Below are 27,959 nucleotides of genomic sequence, written 5' to 3' on the forward strand. Positions count from 1 at the left end.
AAATCTCAGCAGTTCGTGTGTGTGTGTGTGTGTGTGTGTGTGTGTGTGTGTGTAACTGGCTAACTCACTCTAAGTTTTATAAGAAAATGTAAAGACCAAGAGTAATCAAGATGTTCTTGAAGAACAGAGTTGTTGGACTTGCCCTCTCGGATATCAAGACCTGTCATGAATTTATAGCAGTGGACGTAGTGGGTGGCTGGCACATGGATAGAGAGAGAGACCAATGGATCAGAAGAGAGTTCAGAAACACACACACATATGCACAGACACGCAGACAAACATACAGATACATACACACACAGACATGAACACAGGCACACACATAGACACACAGACAGAACCTTGATTTTTAACAAAGGTGGCATGCAGAGCAGTGGCTATAGGGGGAGTCTCTCCAATAAATGGTGCTGGATCATCTGAACATCCATAAGGAAGAAATGAAACAGTTTCTTCACCACACTTTATATGAAAAATCGACTCAAGGTAGATTGTGGACCTAAGCGAACTTGGGGGCAGGCAAAGATTTCTTAAGCAGGACAAAGAACACCAGCCATAAAGAAAAGGCTGACCCATCTTTGACAAGTTGATAAATTGGACTACTTTAAAACCTCCTTTGAAAATAAAAAGAACTATTATGAGAGTGAAAAAGAAAGCTTCTGGTGGAGAGGATGTTTGCTACATGTAAACTGACCAAGGGGTCAAGCCAACATGTATCAAGAACTCCAAAAATCCACGAGAAGAAGGCAGATGTCCCAACAGAACAAACGGCAGGAGACTTGAGCAGACACTTCACGAGAGGGGACCGCCAGTAGCCAGTCAGCATGAAGTAGTCCTCAATCTCACTGGCTGTCAGGGAAAGTCGGATTCAGCCCAGAGGAAATTCCGCAGCACATATGCCAGCGTGGCGAAGAGGAAAGGAAGGGACACCCTGAGCGCAGCACTCTCAGGGAGCATGAATCTGCAGTGACCTAGGGGAAGGTCTGGCATTATCTACCAAAGTTGAATGCGTGCCTGTCCTGTGACCCGGCCGCTCATTCCAGGTGCAAACCTAACAGAAATGCACACACGTGCATGCCAAGAGACGTGCACAAGAACGAGCATTGCTACATTCTTCAGAAGAGTCCAGAACCAGAACTGACCTAGAGCTCCAGGAAGAGCAGAGTGGGGCATCACTGCTGTGAGTTCTTAGAACTGAGGTTACGGCCATCAGGGTGAGTGGCGATCACCCCATGCCGCCATGAGATGAGGAGGGATGACGGCGAGACAGTCTCACCCACACCATGTGGAACAAAAGAAGCCCGATGGGGCGAGCACCGCTCATGGTGGGAGAAGTTGGGGCCGTGGCTGCTCTGGAGAGGCTGGCAGGGAAGGGGCGTGAAGGGGCATCAGCAGTGGCTTAGGTCCTGATCTGAGTAGGGGCTCTGTGGATGTGCTCACTTTGTGGCAATGCTAAGTGTTATACGACATTATAAACCAAACACCCCAAACCTCGGGTTCCTGGACACCCCCCGACCTGATCCCGTGCGTCCCCGCGGCAACTTTAGGCCGCGTGAGTCTCTTTGTCTCCCTTCCCATATTTAGCCTATTTGCAAGTCCTGTTGGCTCTACCCTCCAGATAGACCCAGAAGCCACCTCTCTCACCACTTCCGTTGCCCCTCATCCCGGCTGCCACCCCCCCGCCCGGGGGGCCCTGCAGCCTCCTGGCGAGCCTCCCTGCTTCTCGTCCTTGTCCCCTTTAGCCTGCTTCCTCGGCAGCCAGACCCTCGTACATGAGAGTCAAGTCCCCTTCCATCTGTGCCCCAAACCCCTCTCACACAGCGTCAACGCCAGTGCCCTGGGGTCCACCACCGTCCACGCCCTCGCCTCCCTGGCCTCATCTCCCATCCGGCCACCTTGCAGGCCCTGCCTGGGGACCTTGGCCACTGTCCCTCTGTCTGGACCATGCATTCCCCCCAAGGCTCCTCTCCGCATCAGCGTCCCCATGCAGCCTCTCCGCCTGCCCCGGCCGCTCCCTGCCTGCTTCCTCACACACTCTGCCTGCAGCCTCTCCTCTTCCTGTTCCTCCTGCACCGAGCACCGCTCCAGGCAGGGTCTGCCTGCTTCCTTCCCTGACGGAGCCAGCGCCAGAGCAGGGCCTGGCCCCACCAAGTGCCTGCTGGGGCGGGGCGAGCTGTTGGGCTGCGCTGGGGAAGGGGTGTCCCAGCAGGCCACCACGGTTACCAGCGCCAAGGAAGGGAGCAGGATTCAGGGACCACAGAGCCTTCCGGAACACCAGGTGCCGTGAGCCCTGGCCGGGGCCCTCCGAGTTTTCCTGTTTTGTTCTTTGGCTCCAGACCCTACATCTTCTGTCAGGAGGGAGGAGCTTTGGGTCTGTCCCTGCCCCTCTCCTCCTCCCTCTGACTTTGGGTCTGTCCTCACCCCAGTCCTCCTCCCTCTGACTTTGGGTCTGTCCCCACCCCTGTCCTCCTCCCTCTGACTTTGGGTCTGTCCCCGCCCCTGTCCTCCTCCCTCTGACTTTGGGTCTGTCCTCACCCCTGTCCTCCTCCCTCTGACTTTGGGTCTGTCCCCGCCCCTCTCCTCCTCCCTCTGACTTTGGGTCCATCTTCACCCCTGTCCTCCTCCCTCTGACTCTGGGTCCATCTTCACCCCTGTCCTCCTCCCTCTGACTCTGGGTCCATCTTCACCCCTGTCCTCCTCCCTCTGACTTTGGGTCTGTCCTCACCCCTGTCCTCCTCCCTCTGACTCTGGGTCCATCTTCACCCCTCGCCTCCTCCCTCTGACTTTGGGTTCATCTTCACCCTTGTCCTCCTCCCTCTGACTTTGGGTCTGTCCTCACCCCTGTCCTCCTCCCTCTGACTTTGGGTCTGTCCTTACCCCTGTCCTCCTCCCTCTGACTCTGGGTCCATCTTCACCCCTGTCCTCCTCCCTCCAGCTTCGACTCCATCGTGGCCTGTGCCCTCTGCTGTCTGACTTTGGCTCTCTCCCTGCCCACACCCTCCACCCTCTGACTTGGGCCTCATTGCCACGGCTGGCGGTGGCTAGAACCGCAATCTTGCCCCTCCTTCTGCAGAAGGAGGCCCCTCGAGAAGCCTGGCTGCTCAGGGCAGTCGGGGCCAGCTGAATGAGTTTGGGGCAGGGGGATGCAAAGCTGAGCTCCCCTTTCCCTGAGGTGGGCTGCTTCTGCCCTGGCCCCAGCCCCTAAGCATGAGGCCTGGCCAGGGGGTTGGGGGGCCCCAGGGTCTGGGGCAGGCAAAGCGGTGGAGCAGAGCCAGGCTGGGGTTCTGAGCAGGACTTGGGGACAGAGCGCCCTGGGTGGGGGTCTCCCCAACTCGGGCAAGTTAGCAACCCCTCCCAGCCTGTTCCCTGCTCAGAAAACGGGGGTCGTCACAGCAGCCACGTCACAGATGGGGTGTCCCCGTGTCCCCAGACAACCCAGTTGATGCTTGCTGTCCTGGAGTGAAAATGTCCCAGTTTGGGTGACCACGGCCCCTGCTTGGGGATGGGCATATTTTTGAGGCTTAAATGAGAGGCAGGGACCGTGTGGGTGGCTGGGGCCTCACCTTCAGGCCAAACTGGCTCTGGAGCTCCTCCAGGCCCATCCTGTGGTACAGGGCGGTGACGTCGTGCCTCTCCTCCTGGGGGGCCGTGGCCTGCAGCAGGGGTTGAGTGGTCACACAGGGGCGGGGGCGGCCGGGCCCCAGGACATCCCCCCATGGGCCACAGTCTCACATTCGCCAGCTTCGTCTCCAGCTCCAGCACCAGCAGCATGTCCTGCCACACCAGGTGGCCGTTCTCGGGGAGGTTCATGTCCGCCCGCAGCATCGTGGCCACCGACACCATGAACTGCAGGTAGGCTTCCCGCACCTGGGCCAAAGGACGCAGGATGGAGTCTGGCGGCTTCGGCCGCCTTGGCTCCCATGGAGCTCTCTGTGGGGTTGGGGGTGGGTGTATGACACAAAGCAGACCCCCAGGATGCTCATTGGGATGGGGGCGTTCCAGACTACCCTGCCCTCCCAGGCCAGAGCCCTCGCTGTCACTCACACTCCCCGACAAGCCGGCCGGAGGGGCTGCCAGCTCTGTGGGTGGACCATGCCCACTTCCCCAGGCCTGCATTGGGCTGCAGCTGAGGCCACGCCCAGATGGCTCAGGGCTGGGCTCCCTACCCCATCGCTCCTGCGTGTGACCCCATGTCCCTGAGCTTCCGTGGCACTGGGAGACTACCCTGCCGGGCTGCATGGCTGCATATAAAGTGCTGGGCACACAGTGGGTGTGCAGTAAATGTCCAGGGCCGTCGGGTGCCAGAGTGAAGGGTGGCTGCCCTAGTCAGGCTCCTCTCGGCCCAAGGGTCAGGAACTGGGTCCTGAAGATAAATGTGCCCCTGGACCCGCCTTCTTCATGCTGCGTCCTGGGAGAGGCTTTCCTCTTGGCAGGCAAGAACCACAGCGGCCACCTCCTCTGATTCCTTGGCATCAGGCTGGGCTGACATGTCTTGCTGGCAGCTGCCTGGTCTTCCCCACAGCTGCCCGGCTTGAGACCTCCCGGACGCCCCAGTCCCTGCTGCTCTGAGCTGGGCCCCTTGATCTGGTTCTCCCAGCCCCACTGCCCTACTCCATGGCTTCTTCTTTTGGCTACACTGGTCTTTTCTCCTGACTGGATTCATCCTTCACAGCCTAGCTCAGAGCCTGCCTCCTCCGGGAGGCCCACCATATTGCTTCCCCATCATTTCTCATCTCCTGCCTTTTCACTTCTGCTCCCGTCCTTCCTTCCCTGGCTCTTCCCTCCACCCCCCGCTGCCCGAGTCCTGCCTGCCTTGCCACTATTTGGTTCCTCGTTTCTCTCCTCCCTTGGTGCAGGAGCAGGATGGCTAAGGCAGCAGGCCCAGGGCCCGGGCAGCCTGCTTTCAGATCTCTTCAGGCCCCATGCAGTAAGCCGGCTGTGTGGACCGCAGTCCTGCACCGATGAGGTGGGAATGGCGGGGTGTGCCTCTTGGGGCTGCAGGGCAGAGCTGAGCTTGTCCCCGAGCCCAGCACTGGGTGTTTAGGGACACTCCCTACGATGGCGGTAGAGGCGGAGGTTCCATCTGTGTCCCCAGCCCTCAGCGCCGGGCGCAACCCACACAGGTGCTCACAGAGGCTGGCTGTGGGGGCATGGTCAAGTGACACACAGGGAGCTGGGCCACAGGTGGGCCCTGAGGTGACAGGAGGAGGGCGCCCAGAGCGAGGGGCCCCGGGGTCCAGCCCACTCACCTTCCGGTTGCTGCCCTCCTTGAAATAGTACTCCCGGGACGGCATGCCCAAGGTGGGCTGGTCGATCTGGAGACACAGAGGGTGTGCACCTGGGCGCAGAGCCGGGGGCCTCACAGCCTGGCCGAGACGGGCAGCTGCCACTGCTCCCCCGAATGCCCATGGGAACATGTGCTCCACCCGGAAGCGGGCGCTGCAGGCACGCGGTGCCCTAGCCCTGCTCTGTGAGTGCTGGGCGGAGGGCCGCGGGGCTGGACCGCAGGGTGGCCTGAGAGGCCTTGAGATGCCCTCGCCCTCCCAGAGTGGTGTGACATTCACCACGTGGCTTCTCGTTGGCCTGCTAGCTGTGGCCAGTGGTGGCTCTTTGAGGTCAGGCTTCCTGCCCTAGTGCCAAAGGCCTGGACAGATCATGCTGACAACCAGCTCAGTACCTGGGCCAGCCCCTTTGATCAGGACCCCTCTGATCAGGACCCGGATTGTCGAGGCTGGGCCCCCAGATCACAGACCCAGACTAGAGCAGGGCCCCGGGAGCACACCGGGGCTCGCCCGCCCCTCTGGCCATGGCCCTGCTGTCTCCCCACTGCGCTGTGAGAGCCCCCAGCCAGGCGCGGGGACCCGGCCTACCCCGGCCCCCCGGCGTGGCTCGTACGTAGATGATGTGGCGGCTGGAGTTCTGGTCGTCGTTCCAGATGAAGAGGTCGATGAGGACACGCCTGTTGAACTGCGTGTTCATCACGGCCAGCTGCTGCTCCAGCTCCCATCCGGGGCCTGGGGGTCAGCGCCCCATGCTGGAGATCGCCGGGCCCCGGCGCCCAGCCCAGCCGGTGTCAGACCGCGAGTCCCCACCTTCTAAGCCCAGAGCTCGAGTCCCCACCTCCTAAGCCCAGAGCTTGAAGGGCACAGGGGACCCCTGCAGCTCAGGGAGGTGAGCACATTTGTGGGCTTGGAGGCCAAGGGGCATGGGGGACGTGCGTCCCCAAACAGTGCACAGGGGCCAGCAGGGCCCTGAGAGCAGCGCTGCGTGCCTGAGGTGCCAGCTGCTTGGTGTGCCCCGTGCGTCTGCCCTGGGTCAGGGATGGGGCAGAGTGCAGAGCACACGCCCCGAGCTAGGAGCCCTGGGTCTGGGAGACCAGTCCTCCCTAGAGGTCTGGAAGGGACGCCCCTCTGCAGAACTGGAGGGGACTAGCCACAGGGATCCTACCAGCAGCTGCAAACTCCCTGCCATGGGCCTGGACGGCCTCAGCTCCCAGGAGCCCCCAGCCCCAGGTCCCCCTGTGGTGTGAGGCTGCCACCAGGCCCCGGCCTTTCTTACCGATGGTGTCATTCCACTTGTCCATGGCCACCGGCCAGCCGCCCACCACCTCTAAGATGTCCAGCAGGGGCTGAGAGTCTCGCTTCTCTATGATGCCTGAGAAGGGAAGGAGTGGTCACTTACCCAGACACCTGGTGGGTGTGACACCGCCATCACACAGACCGCGGGGACACCACAGGCCCAGCGCAAAGCCCGACCCTCCTGTCACAGACTGCAGCGCAGGACCCGGAAGGGCCTGGAAAGAGCAGAGACAGGACACAGGCGTGAAAGGGTCTGGGGGCTCATGAAAGCACAGGCCACAGCGCGGGATGGGGGACGGGCCCGGAGCTGCAAGCAGGTGAGTGAACCAGCCTGAGGGAGGCCCTGTGGCCAGGAGCAGGCAAGGCTCAGAGCCCCCCAGGGGTACTCAGAGAGGGGCAGGAACTGGCGGCACTGGGCACTCTGGAAGGGGAGGGGGGCACCAATTCAGGGCCAGGGTGGGGGTGCTCCAGCGCTGTGGGCGAACATGCTGGATGGAGTGTAAGATCTGGCAGGAAGCTTGGGAGAACTTCACTCAAAAACAAAGTGAGGGTGGGAATGCAGAGTGTGCGAAGGAGGGGAGACAACCGAGTGAGAACAGCGCGGGCCTCAGGGCGGGCAGGGGCACGGCTGGCCACCTCACTTGATTTGGTGGGACTCGAAGGTGGGCAGAGGAGAGGGGGAGCTTCCTGGTGGAGAAGGGGCTCCAGGAGTGCCCTGATGGGGCTCCCCTCTCCTGGGGAGCTGGGGGCACCTGCTGGAAGCGGGCATCCCACATGACAGGTTGGGGACACATTTTCTCTGGCTGGTCCTTGGTGGGAAGCAGGGACAAAACTCAGGGAAGCTGCCAGCGATGGATCACATACACAGATACATGCACACACATGCACACCTACACACACACACTATACCACACACACTGACAAAGATTCTTTGCTTGACCCAACGTTCGTGAAGCTCCTGAACCTTCTTCTGGGCCCCTCTGTGCACTGCCTTGTAAAATCCAGTTTAGCAAGGACCTCCACCCTGGGTATCTGATCAGGTCCTCATCCTCCACCACCCCCAGGTGCCTTCAGCAAGACTCCTGTCACGGGGGCTCAGCCGGACTGCCCCTCACCCCTGATGTTACTCTTAGTCATTTTCCATCCACTGCCCCCGACCCTGCTCCTCGGCTATGAACCCCCACTTGCCCCTGCTGTATTTAGAGTTGAGTGCAATCTCTCTCTCCCACTGCAAAACCCCACTGCAGTGGTCCCCATGTCACAGTGGTCCTGAATAAAGTCTGCCCGACTGTCTTTAACAAGTGTCACAAATAATGTTTGTGTTTAACAATACACAATACATATATGCACATTCACACATACATGCACACACATGTATACACACAATACATATACACACATGCACACACATACACACATACATACATACATGCACACACATGCAGCTTTCCCTGGGGCTCCCAGGCAGGCCCCTCATTCTCTTCCTCCTGACTGAACAGAGTGTGGCCTGTTCTGGGGTTAGGCTGTAAGCGAGGTCACAGGCAGCTGCAGCAGGTCCGTGCCCCATGGGAAGCCTGGACCCAGTGGCCAGGTGGGGGGCACAGCACACAGCCCCTCTGGCATGAGTCCTGAGTGGCGCCCACTCCACTCTGCTAGGCTGCAGGGGCCGTGGGGTCCTGGAGCTGAGTGGGGTCCTAGCAGGCGCAGCTCCACCGGCCAGCCCCCTCGGCCCCTCCTGAAGCCCCACCCCACTCACTCTCGTTCATGCAGGAGCGGTACAGCGTCTTGGCCTTCTGCACGGCTGGCCGGTCCTTGGTGGTGGAATTCTCCAGCACCCCTGTGGGCAGAGGAGAAAGCAGGACAGAGGCCTGAGGTCAAAGGTCCCCGTGCCCCCTCCACACTCATCGAGAGAGGTCCCTCTGCCCCTGCTGGGCCTTTAACCCAGGGGTTCCCTCCCCCTGTGCCCACTGGACCGAGGAGAGCTCAGCAGGCTGTCCCCCAGGCCCCCTGCCACCCCCAGGTAGGGCAGATGCTCGGCCTCACCCCGGCTCCGCCCCTCAAGGTGGCGGTGCTCCCACCTTTGAGGATGACCTCCAGCTCATCGCGAAGGATGTCAAAGACGCTGTAGCGGGAGTTGGTCTCGGGGATGACGTGGCGCCGCAGCCAGCCCCCGCATGCATACTGGTAGAAGTCGTCACACGGCTCCCTGGACGGGTCCATGTTCTGGAGGATCCTGGCGGCTGCTCAGCCCCAGGGGTGAGGAGGAAGAGGGGAGACCATTTGTGGGCGGCCTGGCGGGCTGTCGGATATTCAGTCACATCTGCATGCTCCTGGGGCATTAGTCACCCTCTCTGAGCCTCAGGGAGGTCGGAAGTGGGGGATTCAAGTTCCAGGCTAGCGCTTACTAGCCACACCACCTGGACCCCCGTGCCCTCTCTGGTCCTGTTTTCATGTCTGCAAATCCAGGACGCAGCAGTGGGACAAGAGGCCAAGGCGATGGGCGGAGACCGTGCGGCTCACAGGGAGTGCTCAGCTGGTGGCCTGCCCTGTGAGCCCCCAGCCAGGGCCTCTCACCCTGACTCTGCCCCTGGAGCCCCCTTACTTGTCAGTGTATCTGGGGGGGCGGCACCCAGGACCCTCCCTCGAATTCTGTTCCACTTGGCTGGGACCTCCAGGAAGCACCACCACGGGCGTCCATCCACAGCCCCACGTCTCTGAGTTTGTTCACTAGTGTTTCTTCACGCCATTTTCACTGCTTTTTGTCCTCGGCAAATAGCAGCATATGGCCCCCAATTTTAAGACAAATTCCTGGGAGAAATCCTGAGAGATGATGCACATCCGTGTGCCCTTTCTTTCTGTAAATGCGGGAAGGAGCCCCTGGGGTCCCTGCACTGCTTCCTCAAGGTCACAGGGGCCTCAGGGGGCGCAGAGGTGGCTTCCTGAGGGCACATGGGGACGAGAAGCGGGAGCAGAACCCGCCTCCTCCACCCACAGCTGAGTCTCCACCTGTGTGCAGAGCCGGGGTCGGCCCAGCAGCCCACGGCCACGTCTCAGGTTGCCCCCTTGGGCTCAGGCAGGGCCAGTGCCAGCATCACCGGAATCCCCCAGCCCCTGGGCCCGGCTGTGAGGGCGGAGGGAAGGGGGCTTACCAGCCATCACGCAACCGGGGGTGGTGCAGACTTCGCTCATCTCCTTGGGCCGTCTGATGGCTGTGGGCAAGAAGCAGCATGAGCGCAGGGAGAGGCGGGGTGGGCACAGGTGGGGCGGGGGGTGGGTGGGGCCGGTGCCGGTGGGGGGAAGGGGCAGAGGAGGGGTGGGGGATGGGTGGAGGCAAGGTGGGGTGTGTCTGCTGTGTGGAGGTCAGGCCTCAATGCCACCTCTAGCCCCTGTGGGTGGACCAGCCTGGGGCCCCGAGGGCAAGTCTGGAGGGCAGCCCGTGTCCTCCCCAGGTAGCCCAGGCCGAGGTCCTTAAGTGAGGGTGAGCCTCATTCTGGCCTGACCCCGGCAGTGACCTGGGAGCCCCTTTATACCTATCTCTGCCTCCATTGACCCCACAGCTGCCCCAGACACCCAGGGGAGAAGCTGGCCATTCTGCCCTCCCGCCTGTCTGCCCAACCAGCTCTCACCCCGTCAGGGGCCAGCTCCCCTAGGCGGCCTGCCTGAACTGCCCATCTCTGCACACCCTTGCCCCCCAGCACCATCTGCTTGTAGAAATGTGCACCTGCCTGGCCTCAGGGGTGGTGCCTGGAGCCTGGGCTGCAGCAGAACTCGCGTGGGTTCCCCCAGCCTAGGGAGCATCCTGTGTTCAGGTGCTCACGCCTATGTCCCTGCCACTGTCCTCTCTTCCCCTGGGACTCTGGCTGCCCCAGGCAGGGCCCCGCCCACCTGCCACGCACCCTGGCCTGCAGTGGAACCTGGCCTGGCCGCAAGCTCCCTGCCCTGCCCTGCCACAGAGTGGCCTGGCCCACAGGAGGCCCAGTTTCCGAGCCCAGCTGCTCGGGCGTGTTTTATGGGGAAGGCAGAACTACCTCGGGGTTTTCGTTCTACAATGGTCTTCTCTTCCTTTGAGAAGCGAAGCCAGCCAGTAAAGAGCGGCAGCTGCCTCCCTGGAGAGAAACACAGCATTCAGCTCATGGCCTCCAGCCACTGGCTCCAGGTACCTTGGGGCCTGCTTGGGACGGCACTGCATTGTCCCACAGGGCTGGGGTCCTGGGGTGCTCCGGAGGCTCCCTGCATGGGGAGGCCCCTCCTCCCATAGTGAGGGCTGGTCTCCAGGGAACCAAGACGCAGGGACCCCAGCACAACTCATCTCTGAGGGACAGGGAGGGGGCTCCCTGGCTTGTCAGCCCCACCCTCCAGCACCACCCCCACCCTCCCTGGGCCCCGCCATCTGCCAGACCCAGAGGGTTCCTGGGGCTTCCTTCACCCCAAAGAAGTCCCCTCTGACTTCCTCTTCTACCTTGGGGTCATGGGCCACCCCCACACAAGGTGGGCAGATCCTGGGGTCCTACCAAGGCAAGAACAATAGGCTCCTTTAGGGGAAAGGATGTCTTGTGGGGAGGTCCCTCTCTGACCCATTGGCCACCCTCAGCTCCAGCCCCTCCACCTTCATGTTCTGCTGAAGGCACAGAGCCGCCTTCCCTCCACCCCTCTGCCACATGGGGTGGGGCGGGGCACTGCCTCCTCAGCATCGGGGTCTTCGGGGTGGGCTGTCAGCTTGGAGAAGAGTTTAGGGGTGCAGAACGGCGAGGTGGAGGGAAGGGGAGAATCTGGTCCAGGGAGAGGGCAGGCCAGGCCTGTCAATATACACAGGTCCATATAAATTATCCAAATTGAAGCACAAAGGAAAAAGAATGAGAAAACTGAACAGAGGAAAACATGTACAACAACCCCAGAGCTAACATTATCATTACTGCTGAGAGACTGGATGATGTCCTCTAAGAAGAGGAACAAAACAAGGATGTCCTCTCTCACCACCCAGTCAACATAGTACTGGGGGTCCTGCTAGTTCAATAAGACAAGAAAAGGAAATAAAGGTATACAGCTAGGAAAGGAAGTAATAGGACTCTATTTGCAGGTGACATGATCGTCTATGTAGAGAATCCCAAAGAATCAAGCAAAAAACTCCTGGAACTAATAAGAGACTATAGCAGGTCATAGGATCCAGGTTAATATACAAAAGTCAAAGGCTTTCCTATATATCAGCACTGAACAATTGGAATTTTCAATTATAAAAACAATACCATTTATAATAGCACCTGAAAATGGAAAATTTAGGTACAAATATAATAAAATATGTACAGGACTTATATATGAAAACTACAAGACACTGATGAAAAAATACTGAAATAAATGGAAAGATATTCTGTGTTAACAGATTGGAAGACAATATTATCAAAATGTCAATTCTTCCCAACTTGATCTATAGATTCAAAATAACCCCAATCAAAGTCCCAGCAAGCTATTTTGTAGATATTGGCAAACTGATTCCAAAGTTTGTATGGAAAGGCAAAAGATCTAGAATAGCCAGCACAATGAAGAAGACCGCAGTTGGAACACTCACACTACTTGATTCCAATACTTACTGTAAGGGTACAGGTAACCAAGACAGCATAACATTGGCAAAAGAAGAGACACATAAGTCAATGGAGCAGAGTAGAGAGCCCAGAAATAGACTCACACAAATATAGTCAGCTGATCTTTGACAAAGGAGCAAAGGCAATTCGATGGAGAAAGGATAGCCATTCAATATATGTTCAAAATGGAACAATTGCACATCCATAAATAAAAACAAACCAAAAACCTTCCACGCTGACCTTACACCTTACACAAAAATTAATGCAAAATGAACCACAGACATAAATGTAATATGCAAAGCTATAAAACTTCTTGAAGAAAACATAGGAGAAAATCTACATGAACTTGGGTTTGGTGATGACTTTTAAAATACAATGCAAATAGCATGATTCATGACAGAAAAAAATCAGTGAGTTAGACTTTATTAAAATCAAAAACTTCTGCTCTGTGAAAGACTTGTTAATAGAATAAAAAGATGAGCCACACACTGAGAGAAAATATTTGTTAACATATATCTGATAAAACATTTGTATCCAAAATGTACAAAGAACTCTTAAAACTCAACAATAGGAAAACAAACATCCCAATTAAAACATGGGCAAAAGATATGAAAAGAGATCTCACTAAAGAAAATGCACAGTTGGAAAATAAACCTATAAAAAATGCTCAACATCATTTGTTATTAGGGAATTGTAAATTAAAAGTCAATGAGATACAACTATACACCTATTAGAATGGCTAAAATCCAAAAGACTGATGACATAACCTGCTGGCAAGGCTGCAGAGCAATGGGCACTCTCATTCACTGCTGGTGGGAATGAAAAATGGTACAACACCTTGGAAGGCGGTTCGGCAGTTTTTCAGAAAACCAAACACAGTCTTACAATATGATCCAGCAATTCCACTCCTAGGTGTTTACCCAACTGATTTGAAAACTTACGTCTACACAAAAACCTGAATGTGAATGTTTATAGCAGCTTTATTCATAATCTCAAAAAACTGGAAGCAACCATGATGTCCTTCACTAGGATAATGAACAAATACACCGTATTACATCTATACAATGGAACTGTTATTCAGCAATAAAAAGAAATAAGCTATCAAGTCACAAAAAGATGAATCTAAGGTGTATATTACTAAGTGAAAAAGCTACATACAGTATGATTCCAATTATATGACACCTTGGGAACACAAAACCACAGAGGGAGTAAACAATGATTGCCAGGAGTCTGGCGGGGGTGCAGAGCAGGGGTGGTGGTGGAGGATGTAGATTAGATGAAGCACAAGGGATATTTTAGGGCAGTGAAACTATTCTGTGTAATACTGTAATGGTGAATAGAATATATTAAACATTTGTCAAAACCCATAGAACTTTACAGCACAAAGAGTAAACCTTAATGTATGCAAATTAAAAAAAAACATTTAGGAGGTCAGGGGATCCCAGGATGAAACGCAGCCTAAGAATCTAAATGTATCACAAGTGTATGAAATAACCTCACTGAAAGGGGTGGGGGGAGAAGATGCTGACCTCAGTCACTTTGGAAATGAGCAGAGTCTGTGAGACTAAAGGTGAAATGAATTGTGCATAGTGCTGTACTCTAGTTGATAAAGTTGCTCCCCATGAGAACACAAGTGAACAATTCTGAAACCACAATATGTGTACACTGGAATTGAATGAGTAAGCAAATGGATAGCGGATGGCCAGGCTGATCACCGTTGCACTGGGAGGTGACAGATAAGCAAGGGGAGGAGGCTAGAACGATCCATGTCGTGATGGATCAGAGTTGGAGACACAGTATAAACTCATCTTTAGCTTAATATAGATAGAGATTGTTACGTATACAAATATAGATAATATGTTTACATACGAGTTAGCACACACATGCTCCTTGCTCTTTCAGCTGAGAGTGACTGGAAGCAACAACAATCTAGTAGCAAGGAGCACACCTAGCACCCAGATCTTGATTTCTAATACCATTATCCAGTAAAAGGAACCAGGGATGCTTGGAGAAATGGTTGATTCTATAACTGGGGAAGGAAATATACAAATGAGCCTGGGACATCTTATAGTGTTAGAAAGTAATAAAGTGCTACCCCCACAAAACCCCAAACCCACAGTGATGGGGGGCATGTCAAAGGGCTACAGCAGCCAACTGACAGAGGCCCCAGGGGCCAAAGTCAGATCAATTTCAGCAATAAAATGAAGTCGTATTGGATTATAACTCCAAGTGCAAAATAAATATCCATGAGTTTATACTGACATAAATAAATTATTGAATAAATAAATGAGTGAGAATAGACAGATCTCCCATAGAGAAGAATTCCAAGTAGTTTATGTAGCTACTTCACTTCTAAGGATGTGGAGCATAACTCCCCATCCCCTGACTGCGGGCTGCACAGTGACTTCCTTTCAAAGAGGACAGAATGGAAAGAGGGGGGAGAAAAGTAATTACGGTAAAAAGACCCTTGACAAACACCACCTCAAGCTATGTGATCAATGTTAAAATCAACAGTGATAAGTCACTGAAAGTATGTACCCTTGATCTGTGGTCTTTCTCCCCAAATACATCACCATGGTCTAATCATGAGAAGAACATCAGACCAATCCCAATCAACAGACATTCTACAAGACACCTGCCAATACTCCTTAAAACTGTCAAGATCATAAAAACAAAGAACATCTTAGAAACCATCACAGTCAAGAGGAGCCTAAGGAGATTCAACAACTTAATGTAATGTGGTATCCTGGATAGGATCCTGGGACAGAAAAGGACATGAGGGAAAAACTGAGGAAATCTGAATAAAGTAGGGGTTGGTTAATAGTAATATATCAAGATTGTATTATACTAATATAAGATGTTAATAACAGGAAACTGGGTGTGGAGTATACGGGAACTCTGTACTATCTTTGCAATAATTCTAACCTAAAACTGTTCTACATTTAAAAAAATTATTTTCAAAACAACCTGAACAGAGGATCTGAGACCTGTGGGACAATATTAAATGGCTTCACATATGTGTAACCACAGTTGCAGAGGAGAGATGGTATGGGTCAGAGCAATCTTTGAAGAAGTGATGGCTAAGTATTTTTGAAAATTGGCAAAAGATACAAGCATACATATCCAAGAAGTGCAGGATAAATACAAAGAAAACCACACATAGCAGCATCATAGTCAAAGTACCAAGAACTAAAGATAAAGAAAGTCTTAAAAACATTCAGAGGGAAAAAAACATTACCTTCAGGGGAAAAACAATAAGAATGATGGCCAACTTCTCATCACAAGCAATGGAGGTCGGCAAGAGATGGAATGAACTCTTGATTGAATGCTTGAAAGAAAAGGGAACTAGCAACTTAGAATTCTATACCCAGCAAAAACATTTAAAAATCGAAAGTGAAATAAAACATTTCAGATAAAAGCTGAGAGATTTGTCTCCATCACACGTGCACTACAACATATACTAAAGAAACATCTCCACACAGAAAGAGCACAAAACTAGTTGGAAGCCCGCATGGGTGGGAAGGAATGATGAGCACCAGAAAGAGAAAATAAAGGTAGATAGGGTGAATCAAGTGTTATGGGAGACCCAAACAATGCCTCTGATTAATTTGCTTCCAGTCTAGTCAGACATATCCAAAACAAACTACCAAAACTGAAGAGGGAAGTCCACGCCTCCTTCATGCTCATGCCCCTCTTCCATTTCCTCCACAGTTCCCAGCACAGGCTGCCGTAACCTGCTGGTTGGGGAACTCCTGGGGCAAATTTATCAGCTGTTACAGCTCAGGAGTTGCCTGAGGATATAGTGGGCTCTTGAGGCAACATTTCCCAGACTTAGACGAGACAGTTGTGGTTTTCCACATTGCCCTTTAACTTACACTGCCTCATTTAAGAATCACAAGAAGCTTGTGAGGGTCACCATCTCCGCTGTCCTGTTGAGAAAACCAACAGGGACGTGGGCTGATACACCCAAGGTCACGTCACCGGTGAGTGGCAGAGTTTGGACTTCCAGCCCCCATATTCTTTGTTCTGAGCAAGAGAAAAAGCAAAACAGCAAGCCCCTTGTGACACAAAGACTGAATAGAAATTGCCCACCTCTACTGCTAAAATAGGACCATCAGCAAAATAGAACCACAGCAAACAGACCCCACACAATGATATTTTTCTCCTTCATGATTCCAGAAGGGACTAGCTCTCCTTAATACCCAATTGACATGTGATCTACTCTCTGTTCTTTTACATTTGCTTGAATAACTTGTGTAAAATGCCAATTATTTTCACAGACACTCTACATTAAAAAAAATAATTTTGACATTTCCTCTGAAAGCTTTGTTTTCCTAAAGGTTGGCCTTGATTTAAATAAGTTTTTTTCCTCTCTCTTTCTCCCTCCTCTTCCTGTCTCTCTTTCTATCTCAAAAAAAGAGGGCTATGAAGAACTTTGTTGGGTGGAAAATAACCATCCTCCCCAGAGAATGTATAATCAGAGGCTGGTTGTCATGCAGGTGTCGGGTATGAGTTTACATGACCATGTGGTCAAGGAAACCTCAGAGAAATTAATTTTAAGCAGTCCCTTCCAGGCTGGTAGCCTCCCAAGGTGCCTGATGGAAACAAAAACTCATATTCTCCAGAGGGAAATTTTATCAGCCCGAGTAACACAGGATTCTCACAGACAAAGCCAATTTGAACATGGGTTTATGTTTATGAAAAGACAAGCTTCCATGAGTGAGAAACAGCATGCAGCAGAACTGGAATCCCAAGGATTTCATATTTTGAGATTATCTGATCCAGATTGTGTGGAAGATGGCATCACGGCCCCAAATCTTGACTCTGTGTCTCTGTGTCTACGCCTTTGCCACATGACTTTGCAGCTGCTTCCACTGACGGGAAGAGGACAATCCCCCCTCTCTTCACTGTGGGTTTGCCCATGTGGTTGGCTTTGGCCAACAGAATGAGGCAGAAACGACATATTCCAGTTCTGAGCCTATGCCCTAAGAGGGCTTGTGTGTTGTCACTTGTTCTCTTGAACTTATGGCAGGACAGGGATATGCCCAGGCTTGCTTGCTCGTCCTTGTAGGAGGATGAAATTCATGGACGAGAGCCATGCAGCAGAGCCCAACCTAGATCAGCTGACCTCCAGCCAACTACAGATGTGCGTCATGATAAACAATTGTGGTTTTAAGCCTCTGAGTGCTAGGATGGTTTGTTAGGCAGCTATAGCTTGCTGATGCAGAAAATAACCCAAGTATATTTTAAATATTAAAATACATAAAAGAAAGAATTGAAAACAAGGGCAAGTAACATTTAAAAAGAATAAACTTTAAAAAGAATCAATTGGAAATTCTAGAAGCAAAAAAAATGTAGTTGCTGAGATTAAATTAAAAAAAAAACAAAACCAAAAGCGAATGTGTTAAGTAGCAGATATAACAGAGCTGGAGAGAGATTTAGTGAATTGGAATGCAGTTCTAAAAAATTTTCCCAGAATGCAAGACAAAGTCAAAGAGATGGAAACTTTTCCCAAAAGGTCACGGAGGATAGAGTGAGAAAAATTGAGCATGTATGTAATCAGAATTTTTGAAGGAGAGAAAAGAGATAATGTGGGAGACACAATATTCAAAAAGATAGGCTACAATTTTACAAAATCAATGAATGTTATTAATCTCAGTTTCAGGAATCATGACAGATCCAAAGCAGATTAAATAAAGGAATTTCATAGCTAGATGTCTCATGGTAAAAATGGTAAAAAGGACAGAGAAAAGAGCTCAGAGGGATAGAAAGTTCACCTGACAAAAGAATGACAATGAGGTTGTACCTGATTTCTGAATAGCAGCAATGAAAGTCAGAAGACAGTGAAACCAAATCTTCAAGATATTGGGAGAAAACAACTAAGCCCAGGTCTGTTTAACCAGTGAAACTATCACTGAAGGATGAGTGCTAAGTAAAGTTATTTTCAAATAAACAAAAACTAAGAGTTTACGCCTGAAAGATTATTTTAAAGCAATGCTCCCCAAACTTGCCTGATCACAAGAGAGGTTATAGTACAGATTTGGAGGTCCCACCCAGGGTGAGGGCTGTTATGGACTGAATGTGGTGTCTTCTCCTCCATGTCCATATGTTGAAGCCCTAACCTCCAATGTGACTATTTGGAAATGGGGCCTCTGACGAGGTGATAAAGGTTAAATGAGGCAATAAGGATGGGGTCTTGATCTGACAGGGCTGGTGCCCTTATAAGAAGAGGAAGACACACCAGCACTCTGTCTGTCCACCATGTGAGGACACAGCAGGAAGGTGGCCGTCTGCAAGCCAAGAAGAGAGCCTTCACCAGGAACTGAACAGGATAGTATCTTCATGTTAGGCTTCCAACTTCCATACTGTGAGAAAATAAACTTCTATTGTTTAAGTCACCCAGTCTATGGTATTTTGTTGTGACTGCCTGAGCAGACTGAGACAGGGCCCAAGGTGGGGATTTTTAACAGTTGCCCCAGGTTATTCTGATTATCAAGCAAGTTCAGCAAACACTGTCCTAAATCAGGGCTTCCTAAATGTTAATGTGCAGATGAATTACTTGGAGTTTAAATGCAGATTCTAATTCAGTAGATCTGGGGTGGGCCCTGATATTCTGAATTTCTAACAAGCTCCCCTGTGAGGCTGACAGTGCTGGTCCACGGACCACACTTTGAATAGGAGGCTCCAAAAGTATGTACTTCAAAAAGAAGAAAAATTATTTCATAAGGACTGCCTGAGATGCAAGAAGAATGATGAGTAAAGAAATGGATTAGGATGTGGGAAAATCTAAATTAATGTTGACTGTATTAAACAATGTTGCTGATGTGCAGTAAACAAAAAATAAGATAGAAACCAAGTACTTAGTCACAATAATATCTGACCAGGGTGCAGAATGAGAAGAATTAAACTTTCTTTTCTTTTTTTGTGAGGAAGATCAGCCCTGAGCTAGCGTTCATGCCAATCCTCCTGTTTTTTTTGCTGAGGAAGACTGGCCCTGGGCTAACATCTGTGCCCATCTTCCTCTACTTTATATGGGATGCCGCCACAGCATGGTTTGATGAGCAGTGTGTCGGTGCGTGCCCGGGATCCGAACCCAGGCCTCCAGCAGCAGAGTGCGTGCACTTAACCACTATGCCTAAGTTAAATATGCATATACAAATTTAAGGTAGAGTAGTTCTGCATTCTGCTTCGGACATCAAAAACCACATAGAATACCATTCCCATCCTAAAAACAAGAAAAATCCAGATAATCTACAGAAATCACAACTTTTCTGGAGCCCATCTAGGACCTGAGGTCAGAAGGCAACCAGGAAAACAGTTTCAGAGAGTGGCAAGCCCCTCCAAGCAGAGATGAGATTGTTTCATTTTTGACAGGACCCAGGAGTAAGAGATGGTCATGATACAAGTGAGTAAGAAGAAATCAGATAAAATTTTAACAAAATTTTAAAGGCCAAGTGTGAGTTATCCTGTCAGTTTGGAACAGCTGGGAGCCCCAGCATAAGGGGATTTTGCACTCACTCACAAAGTCTTTCCAGGGGCCTTTACCAGGTGCTGATGAGAAAGATTGGGGGCAGGTCTCAGAAGACCAGAGTCAGCCCCCCTCAGTGGCACAGGCATGCAGGTTATCCACTTCTCCTGAGGTGTAAGCATGAGGCTCCTCCTGCTTGCCAGAACCCTCCTCTTGTTAGGAGCAAGAGCTTTAAGTCACTGGAGGAAGGGTAGTGAACCAGCGAAAATCCGTGGTCTGGAGGAGGGTCAGAAGTAAAAATCCTCTGCCCATAGGAGAGGGACAGGAGACCCCTGTGGGCCCAGGATCTTAGATTGACATCAGGCTGAGGTCTGCTGCCACCAGAAGAGGGGCAGGGAACTCAGGGATAAGGCAGTTTGATGGAAGTGGGAACTAGGGCAAGGATGCTGAGACAGCTCCACTGTGGAGCCCAGGCAAAACAGACATGTTGAAGACTGAGACTGGGCCAGGACATCAGAGACCTCCTGCCCCCAGCATGAGCCTAGAACTGAGGAGCAACAGCAACCTACCATTCACGGAGGGACAAATGCGTGGAGAGAAGCCCCCTCTGTGTCACAGGCATCCGGAGACGGCTGGAAGCTGCTGAGGCAGGAGCAGGAACAAGAGGAAAGCCTTGAAGAAGCCTAGGCCCGCTTCTCTAAGCACAAGGTACAGTAGCCCATTCCTCCCAAATGCCGGAGGAATTTGAAGTCTGTGGTGCACTGAGGGCAAAAGTAGCAAAAACAAAACCCAACCAACTTCTGACCAGACTAATTCAATCCTTCACACTAACACACTGACAGAAGAACAAGTGTGCCTATTTCTGGGTGCACATACAATCTATCTCAGTCTCTGCTCTTCCTCCCATGATGTCCAGCATTCAGTAAAAATGTATGAGACACATGTAAAAGCAAGAAAAAGTAATCAATTTCCACAAGATAAAGTAACCAATAGAATTAGATGCAGAGATAGCCCAGATATTGGCACTGTCACAGAAGGACTTCAAAATAACTGTGATTGTTATGTTACAGGATCCAATGGAAAAGGTGGATAGCATGCACGAACAGATAGTGCATTATTAGAGGGGAAGAATTTCTTTGACTGGCTGACCAGGACACCGGATACAGCCGAGGAAAGAACCAGTGAACTTGAAGACTAATTAGGGTCAAACTCTTCAAACTGTATCGCAAAGAGTAAAAGAGTGAACCAAAACTGAACAGAACACCCAAATACTGTGCGATAATATCAAAACGTCCAACAGACATGTATGTAGAGTCCCAGAAAGAGAGAGATAGAGAAAGGGACAGAAGAAATATTTGAAGAGATAATGGCTGAGAATTTTCCAAAATTAGTGATACAAATTCCAAAGAAAAAAACCCAAATTCCAAAGAACACAAACAGCATAAATACCAAAACACTTACACACATCCCCAACCCCTAGACATATCATGGTAAAACTGCTGTAAACCAGAGATAATGAGAAAAATCTGAGGGCAGCCAAAAAAAGGATGAAACATTACAGACAGAAGAGCAAGGATAGGAATTAGAGCAGACTCTTCATCAGAAACTATGAAAGCCAGAAGGCAATGGAGCGACTGAGGGAAACAAAAACCCAGTTAACCCAGAAGGCTATACCCGGATTGATCTATCATCTATCTATCTATCTACCTATCTACCTAGCTATCTAGCTATCTAGCTATCTATCTAGTCTGTATCTATATAATGCAGATGAAATAAAGGCTTTTTCAGGCAAAAGCTGAAAGAACTCATTTCCAGCACACTTGCACTACAATATATGTTAAAGGAAGTTCTTCAGGGAAAAGCAAAATGATGCCAGATGGGAATTTGAATTTATATAAAGAATGAACAGCATTGGGAATGGCTCTTTAAAAAAAATAATGTGAGAGAGCCTGGTAAGGCTCACCTAGATCTAGAAGTCATGAAATTCTGATAATTATAAACCTTATATTTGTGTAGGCTCAAACCATATCATCACACCAGATAACCACCTAATAATTGAGATGTGGAGCACCAATGATCCTCTTTTGCAGATTTATAGATTCACTGGCTTTCAGAGAGAACAGGAGCTCAGAGCTTCAGCCTAATGTCCTCTTATTAGAAGAGCAAAACCTGAGCTGAGGTGGAGTAAGTCACCAGGACCACGCACTCGGTGTAAACAGGCTCTGGGCCGTGTTTCAGTTTAGACGCTGTCACAGGACTTCTTCACTCAAGCGTGTAAGCTTTTGCAGGAGACAGCGAATTGTAACTATTTGTGCAACATTAAAACCTGCTCACTTTTGAGAAAAGATCAGAAAGGATAAGAAAAGAATTTTAAGATTTCGAAATGTCATTTTGAATGGACTTACCTCTAAAGTAATTAACAATAAGTGCTGTTGGTGAACTATTAGTACCTTGTACTCAAGCCGCATGTTACGGCATCCCACAATTAACTAAAATATGTTTCACAAGAATGAGGTTGATATTGGAGATGGATAAAGACAGATCTGTGATAAAATAATTTGACAGAAAAAAGGAAACTCCTTAAGGTAGCTATTAATAAGGAAACACAATAATAACAAGGAAAGGAAATATAATCCGACTATTCTTCATAGTTCAGCTGTGAAAATATTCACTCAGTAGAAATACCGTAAATGATGAATAGGGATTTATCCAAAAGCAATGATATACCTATATTGGGAGGATGGGGGCCTGGGTGGCTTAAGGAGCTAAATCTGCCTTCTGTTCAGGGCATCAATAATAATATTGACAGTGGGTCAATGACAAAATCTGATATTTTATTATTAAATCTGATCATGAACAGCATGACAGACATTTTTCTAAGTGTTATTGATGTATTAAATCATTGAAACTTCAAGTAAGCCCCTAACATATGTACTATGTTATGTTCCACTTTACAGATAAGGAAACTGAGGCACAGAGGTATGAACGAAAACTTCCCAGATCACACGGCTAGGATTTGGGGGAGCTGGCATGCCCAGCCAGGCTGTCAGACTTAGGAGCCTGGGTGGGTGTTAACCACAATCTTATAATCCCTCCCTGTGATCTAACATGGATAATAAAGATGGAGGGATTCAAAGACCAGGTTTAGGACATGAGAAGACACTCCAGTCCAGGGGTTGGCGATATTTTTCTATAAAGGGCCAGATAGCAAGTATTTTGGCTTTGTGGGCCATATTCAGACTCTGTCTCACCTATTAAACTTAGCTCTCATAGCATGAAAGCATCCATGGACAATACATAAATGAATGGGTGCAGTGGTCTTCCAATAAAACTTTATTGACAAAAACAGGCAGAGGGCCAGATTTGGCCATGGGCCATAGTTTGCCGACCTCTGCACTAGACAACAAATATGGCTGCTTGTGAGGAGCAGAATTCTAGGATGGGTAGGACTGCAGGCATGGGACTATATATCACATGGTAATTTTTATAAAAACATTTGATTTTCTGAAACAGGTTTATCTATAACTTTTAAAATAACAAATATTAAAGCAAAACATCTAAGATAACCCTGAAAAGGATAGAAATACAAAACTTCCAAGCTAGTTGAGGGAAACGGAGCGAAAAATAATAGATCGATCCACAAGAAGGCAAGAAAAGAGACAAAAAGAGGCAAAAGCAGCACAAAAGAACACAACAGAAAACCGTCCGTCTCAGTCATCACAGTGAGCACAGAGACTGACTCCTCCAGGAAAGACTGGGACCAAAATCCAGCGATACACTGTTGCAAGAGACACATCTGAAACTAAAGACACAAAAAGTTTCAAAGAAAAAGAATGAAAAAAATAGAGTAAGCAAATACTGCTGAGTAGTTACATTCACATCAGACAAAACTGAATTTAAAACAAAACAGAACTTAGGGCAAAAGGTATTGTTAAGATAGAAAGGGTCACTGTATAATTTTACGTAGTGGAAAATGAACTAATCCTAAATTTGTATTCACAAAATAATGTCGCCTTAAAATAGGTAAATGAACACTTGACACCACTACAAGGAAAATGGATAGTTTGCTAGTGCAAGAGCTTAACACACACATTTTTCAGTAATTGAAAGATCAAGAAAATGAAAAAAAGCAAATATACAGAAGATCTGATGGATCTAACGGATACATCTATATCTGTATCTGTATCTCCACTTCCATCCAACGTTTAGTGGCTGGGTGTGTTCCACAAGCACACACAGATTATTTATAAAACTGACCACGTATTAGCTCCAAAGCCAGCCCCAGCAAGTGTCAGAGAATCAGTATCACATAAACCATGGTTTCTGACAATGATGCAATTGTTAGAGACCGGTAAAAAAACGTAACTAAAAAAATATTCAAGCATCTGGAAATTAAAAAAAAGATTTCTAAATAACTTATGAATTAATGAAAAAAATTTATAGTGGAAACGGGAAACTACTTAGAAATAAATAATAACACTGCATATAAACCCTCCATGAGCTCCAGCAGGACCTGAGGCAGAGGTCAGCTGTGGGGTCATTTTTCGGGGTGGGGGCACAGGAGTCCTGACTGAGGAGCCCTGGCAGAGATCTCACTTTTATTTAGGGCACCGCAAGGAGGAGGCAGACTGGGCAGGGAGGGTCCCTCCGGTCAGGGCTGGCTCACACTGTTCAGCACTACCCAGAAGAAGCCAGGGGCCCCCTGCGCCCCACAGCTGTGGTGGGGGTCAGGCCGATCCCCTGGAAGCCTGTAAACCAGGCGTTTTCAGCCCGGGGAGCCCCGGGCAGAGGTGCCCTGGGGTCTGGGCTCCCCAGGGCTCTCCGTGCAGCGAGCGACTCTTCCCCGTCTGGTGCCCAGGGAGTTGGCAGCGCCCACCTATCCTGGCAGGAGACCCGGAGGGGCCGGAGACCGCAGCGGCTGGCAGGGTCCAGCCAGGCAACTGGTCAGGCGGGAGCAGCCCTAGTCAGGGACACCCACCACATCCATAGGCTGCACCCACTTCCGGCTCACAGAAACAGCCTCGCCCAGTGATGGATGATGGTCCCTCTGTGGTGCGGAGGGCTCCAGCCAGGGAGGGAACGTTTAAGTAACAAAGGCTGTGACGCTCTATTGTTGAGAGCGTCGAGGTGAGCACTTCTACAGATTCTCTTGAGTCCTGAGCCCACTCGCTCTCAGGAGGGGCGCACCGCACCCACCGGCCTGTGTGCACGCGGTGGATGTGCCCCCCGAGGCTGTGCAGCAGGGGGCAGCTGGGATTTGACTGGGGCTGCCTGGTGCCCAGGTGCATGCACATGAGCCCCCCGCTGTATCCCTGACCCGAGAGGGGGACAGTCCTGGCTCCCCCATGCTGGCCTGGGGGGGATGGGGAAGGGACTGTGAGTGGGAGGTATTCCTGCGGGGCAGCCCCGGCTGTGCCCCCATCTCTCTGGAACCCCAGCCCGGCCCCTCCCTACCGTCTGGCAATAAGCAGAGCCTGTCTTGGAAGCCATGAGGCCCCCTGACCCGGCGGACCCAGGGAGGAGGATCCCAGCAGGTCCCTTCCTCAGGGTGGCGGCCATGGAGGCGGCAGGCGAGCCCGGGCCAGCGGGACGGACACTGCGCCACGGGTCCTCAGCGCTGGAGTGTGGGCTCCTGCTGCTGGGCCCGCCGGGAACTGCAGTGCGCTGTGCAGTGGGCTACGCTTCCAGCTGGAGGGGAGGGGGCCGTGCGAATGGGGCGGGGGACCTGGTCTGCGGCATCTCAAGCGTCCCGCAGAGGCCCGCAGGCTCAGATCCTGCAGAACCAGCTGTGCGCCAGCCTGCACCTGGGCAGAGCCTTCTGGAACGGGCTCCTGGTCCCCGCAGGTCAGTGCCCTCTTCTCGGGTCTGCAGCACAGCCCTGCAGCCTCCGGTGCCCAGGGCAGACCCCGCCTGCTCCATTTGACAGGGCTGGCTTGTCCAGGGTGGGCTTGCACGCAGACCCTTTGGAGGTTGGGGGTGGGCCTGGGGGGAGGCGGCGCCCTCACTCACCTCTGCTGTTGGCGTAGAGGAAGCCCAGGGCCACCAGGGCGCCCGTCACCAGGAGCAGCAGCAGCAGCAGCCCCCCCTCCAGGAAGCGTCGGTGCTTCTGCCCTGACCGGCCAGCAATCTCCGCCATCCCTACTGGGCTTTCGGGCTTCCCCATCACCAAGTCTCTAGATGGGGAAAGTGCACAGCTGAGCGACCCCAAGGCCAAGGGCATGGGTGGCGTCCACCCAGGGGGGGGACGCCAGGGCAGGGGAGACGCAGTGTGCAGCTTCTGAGGCCCTGCCCGGGGCTGGCAAGGACCGACCCTGCCCGGGAGCAGGTGCTGGGTCATTTCGGGACGCTCAGCCCCTCTCTCCATCGCCCAGTGCACCCCCCAGCCCTCACACCCAAGTCTCAGGGCTTTCCGCACTCTCCCTGGACCGGAGTCTCTGAGCGCCAGGGGTGCCCAACGGTGGGGGGAGGCCCAGCCTGCTGGCCGCGGCGGCAGTCTCTCCCTGAGGTTGGCCTCTCCAAGCCGGCTTGCTGGCAGGGGGTGGTCCGGAGACCACTCTGCTCACAGCTTGGGGTGAGCAGGCTGGACCCGGGATGCCCGGCTTCCTGTGCTTGTCCAGGGGCTTCTGTGGTGGAGGCCGCCTGGGCCTCCTGCTGAGGGGGTCCTGGAGCTGGGACACCCTCCGCGGGGTGACTCGGGCCACTGGGCTCCCTGCCCACCTCTCTTACCTGGAGCCCAGGAGCCGGTGAGGGGGAAGATGAGAATAACCAGTACCCATGCAGGCAGTGACCTCACAGGCCAGGGATGGACATGGCAGGGCCAGCTCCAACAGTCGCTTGGCTGGTGTGCAGTCCCTGTGGTCTCCCTCTGTCACTAGCAGGGACACCTTCCAAGGCGGTGGGCAGAGGTGGAGGACACGGGTGCTGCTGCTGTGTGCGGGGGAGGGCGCACCGCCTGGGACCTGGCAGGGAGGCCCGGCGGCTCCCAGGTCTTTGTGTGCTCCCTCGTGCGCGTGACTGTGCATGCTTGTGCCCCTGTGTGCATGTGGGTGTGTACACGTGTGAGCTGTGTGCATATGAGTGTGCATGTGAGAGTGTGTATCCACGTACATGTGAGTTGTGCATGTGTGCATGAGTGAGTGCGCACATATGACCACGCATGTGTGTGTGCACGTGTGTGTGTGCCTGGTCACCTCCTTTGCTGGCGCTCAGAGCCCTGTCCCTGAAAGTTGCTTGGGCACCTGGTGAGCAGCTGGCTGCTCTCTTGAGCTTCAGGCTTCCATCCTCAAACCCAGTCACACAGCTGACCTCTGGGCCCAGTGCTTGGCCCTGCCCCAGGTGCTGGAAGCCTGGGGGAAGCCTGAGGAGCACAGCCCCAGTCCCGCCCTCGGGCAGGTAAGCAGCGGCCGCTGAGACCAACCAGGGCTGGGTTAGATATTCTTACCCACCAACACTCGGGGGTCCACCTGAGTCTTGTCCTGACTCATTGTGGGATCTTAGATGGTCTCTTAACTCCCTGGGCATCACCTGCCACATGACCCAACCTGAGAGAAGCCAGAACTGCTCTGATCTCAGGACCCTCCATGGCCCCCATCACCCCTCTCTGTGCCCCCTACCATCCTCCCTGCTGCACCCCCAGATCCCCACCTGCTCCCCTCACCCCCTGAAAGGGGGGTGAAGGTCACCCCCCCCCCCCCGAGGCCTTCCCTGGGCTCCGTATTCCACAGAGCCAGCCTCAGCCCCATCCCTGCCCCCAACCTGACGTCTGCTTCATCACCAGCCTTGCAACTCTGTGCCACTTGTTTCTATCCCCATTGTCCACCTGCCCCTGGGAACGTCAGCGCCATGGGCAGGGGCTCTGTCCGCCTGAGTCCCCAGCACCTAGACCAGTGCCCACCAACCCAGAGGCATCAACCAACATGTTGCTGTCGAATGAGCGAGTGAATCAACGAGGCTGGCCAGGTCTGAGCATTTGGGGCTCTGCTTTCACCAGCATCTCTTTTCTTTGATCAGAACTCATGAATTCACTCACTCGTTCTGTTTATCCACTTCATCCTGTCCTGCTGACTTCCAGGGACTCGATATGACAGAAAGGTGCGTACACAGTGAAGATGTTCAGACTGAGGGCTGAGGACGAGGCTGTGGCCGGGCTGCGGCAGCCAGGTTCTCAACTCCCTGGGCACACCCGCGGCCTCTCCAGGCTACTGCGGCCGGGGAGATGGGGTCCTCACAAGAGGGGAACTGTGTGGGGGTGCTGCCCCAGGTATAGGTGAAGCAGCATGTTACCTGCCCCGCTGGTTCCCGGGGACCGGCTGGGCACTCGGAGGGTGTTCTCACAGCCCA

The 27,959-nt window shown here is 52.0% G+C and overlaps 1 protein-coding gene across 1 annotated transcript in view; it reads right to left on the reverse strand.

Moving 5' to 3' along the window:
* MMEL1 (membrane metalloendopeptidase like 1) overlaps nt 1–25,782 on the reverse strand; it is a 34,529-nt gene extending 8,747 nt beyond the window's left edge. Inside the window, exons 1-10 of the mRNA XM_058552005.1 lie at nt 25,629–25,782; nt 10,604–10,681; nt 9,725–9,784; nt 8,654–8,815; nt 8,332–8,412; nt 6,556–6,651; nt 5,893–6,011; nt 5,247–5,312; nt 3,730–3,864; nt 3,561–3,650 (exon numbers count right to left, since the gene is read on the reverse strand). Of these exons, the coding sequence (XP_058407988.1) occupies nt 3,561–3,650; nt 3,730–3,864; nt 5,247–5,312; nt 5,893–6,011; nt 6,556–6,651; nt 8,332–8,412; nt 8,654–8,815; nt 9,725–9,784; nt 10,604–10,681; nt 25,629–25,782 (1,041 nt within the window). The remainder of the gene's footprint in view (nt 1–3,560; nt 3,651–3,729; nt 3,865–5,246; nt 5,313–5,892; nt 6,012–6,555; nt 6,652–8,331; nt 8,413–8,653; nt 8,816–9,724; nt 9,785–10,603; nt 10,682–25,628) is intronic.
* Between the last annotated feature and the right edge of the window lie 2,177 nt (nt 25,783–27,959).

The sequence above is a fragment of the Diceros bicornis genome, chromosome 13, assembly GCF_020826845.1.
Source record: "Diceros bicornis minor isolate mBicDic1 chromosome 13, mDicBic1.mat.cur, whole genome shotgun sequence".
Taxonomy (NCBI): Eukaryota; Metazoa; Chordata; class Mammalia; order Perissodactyla; family Rhinocerotidae; genus Diceros; species Diceros bicornis.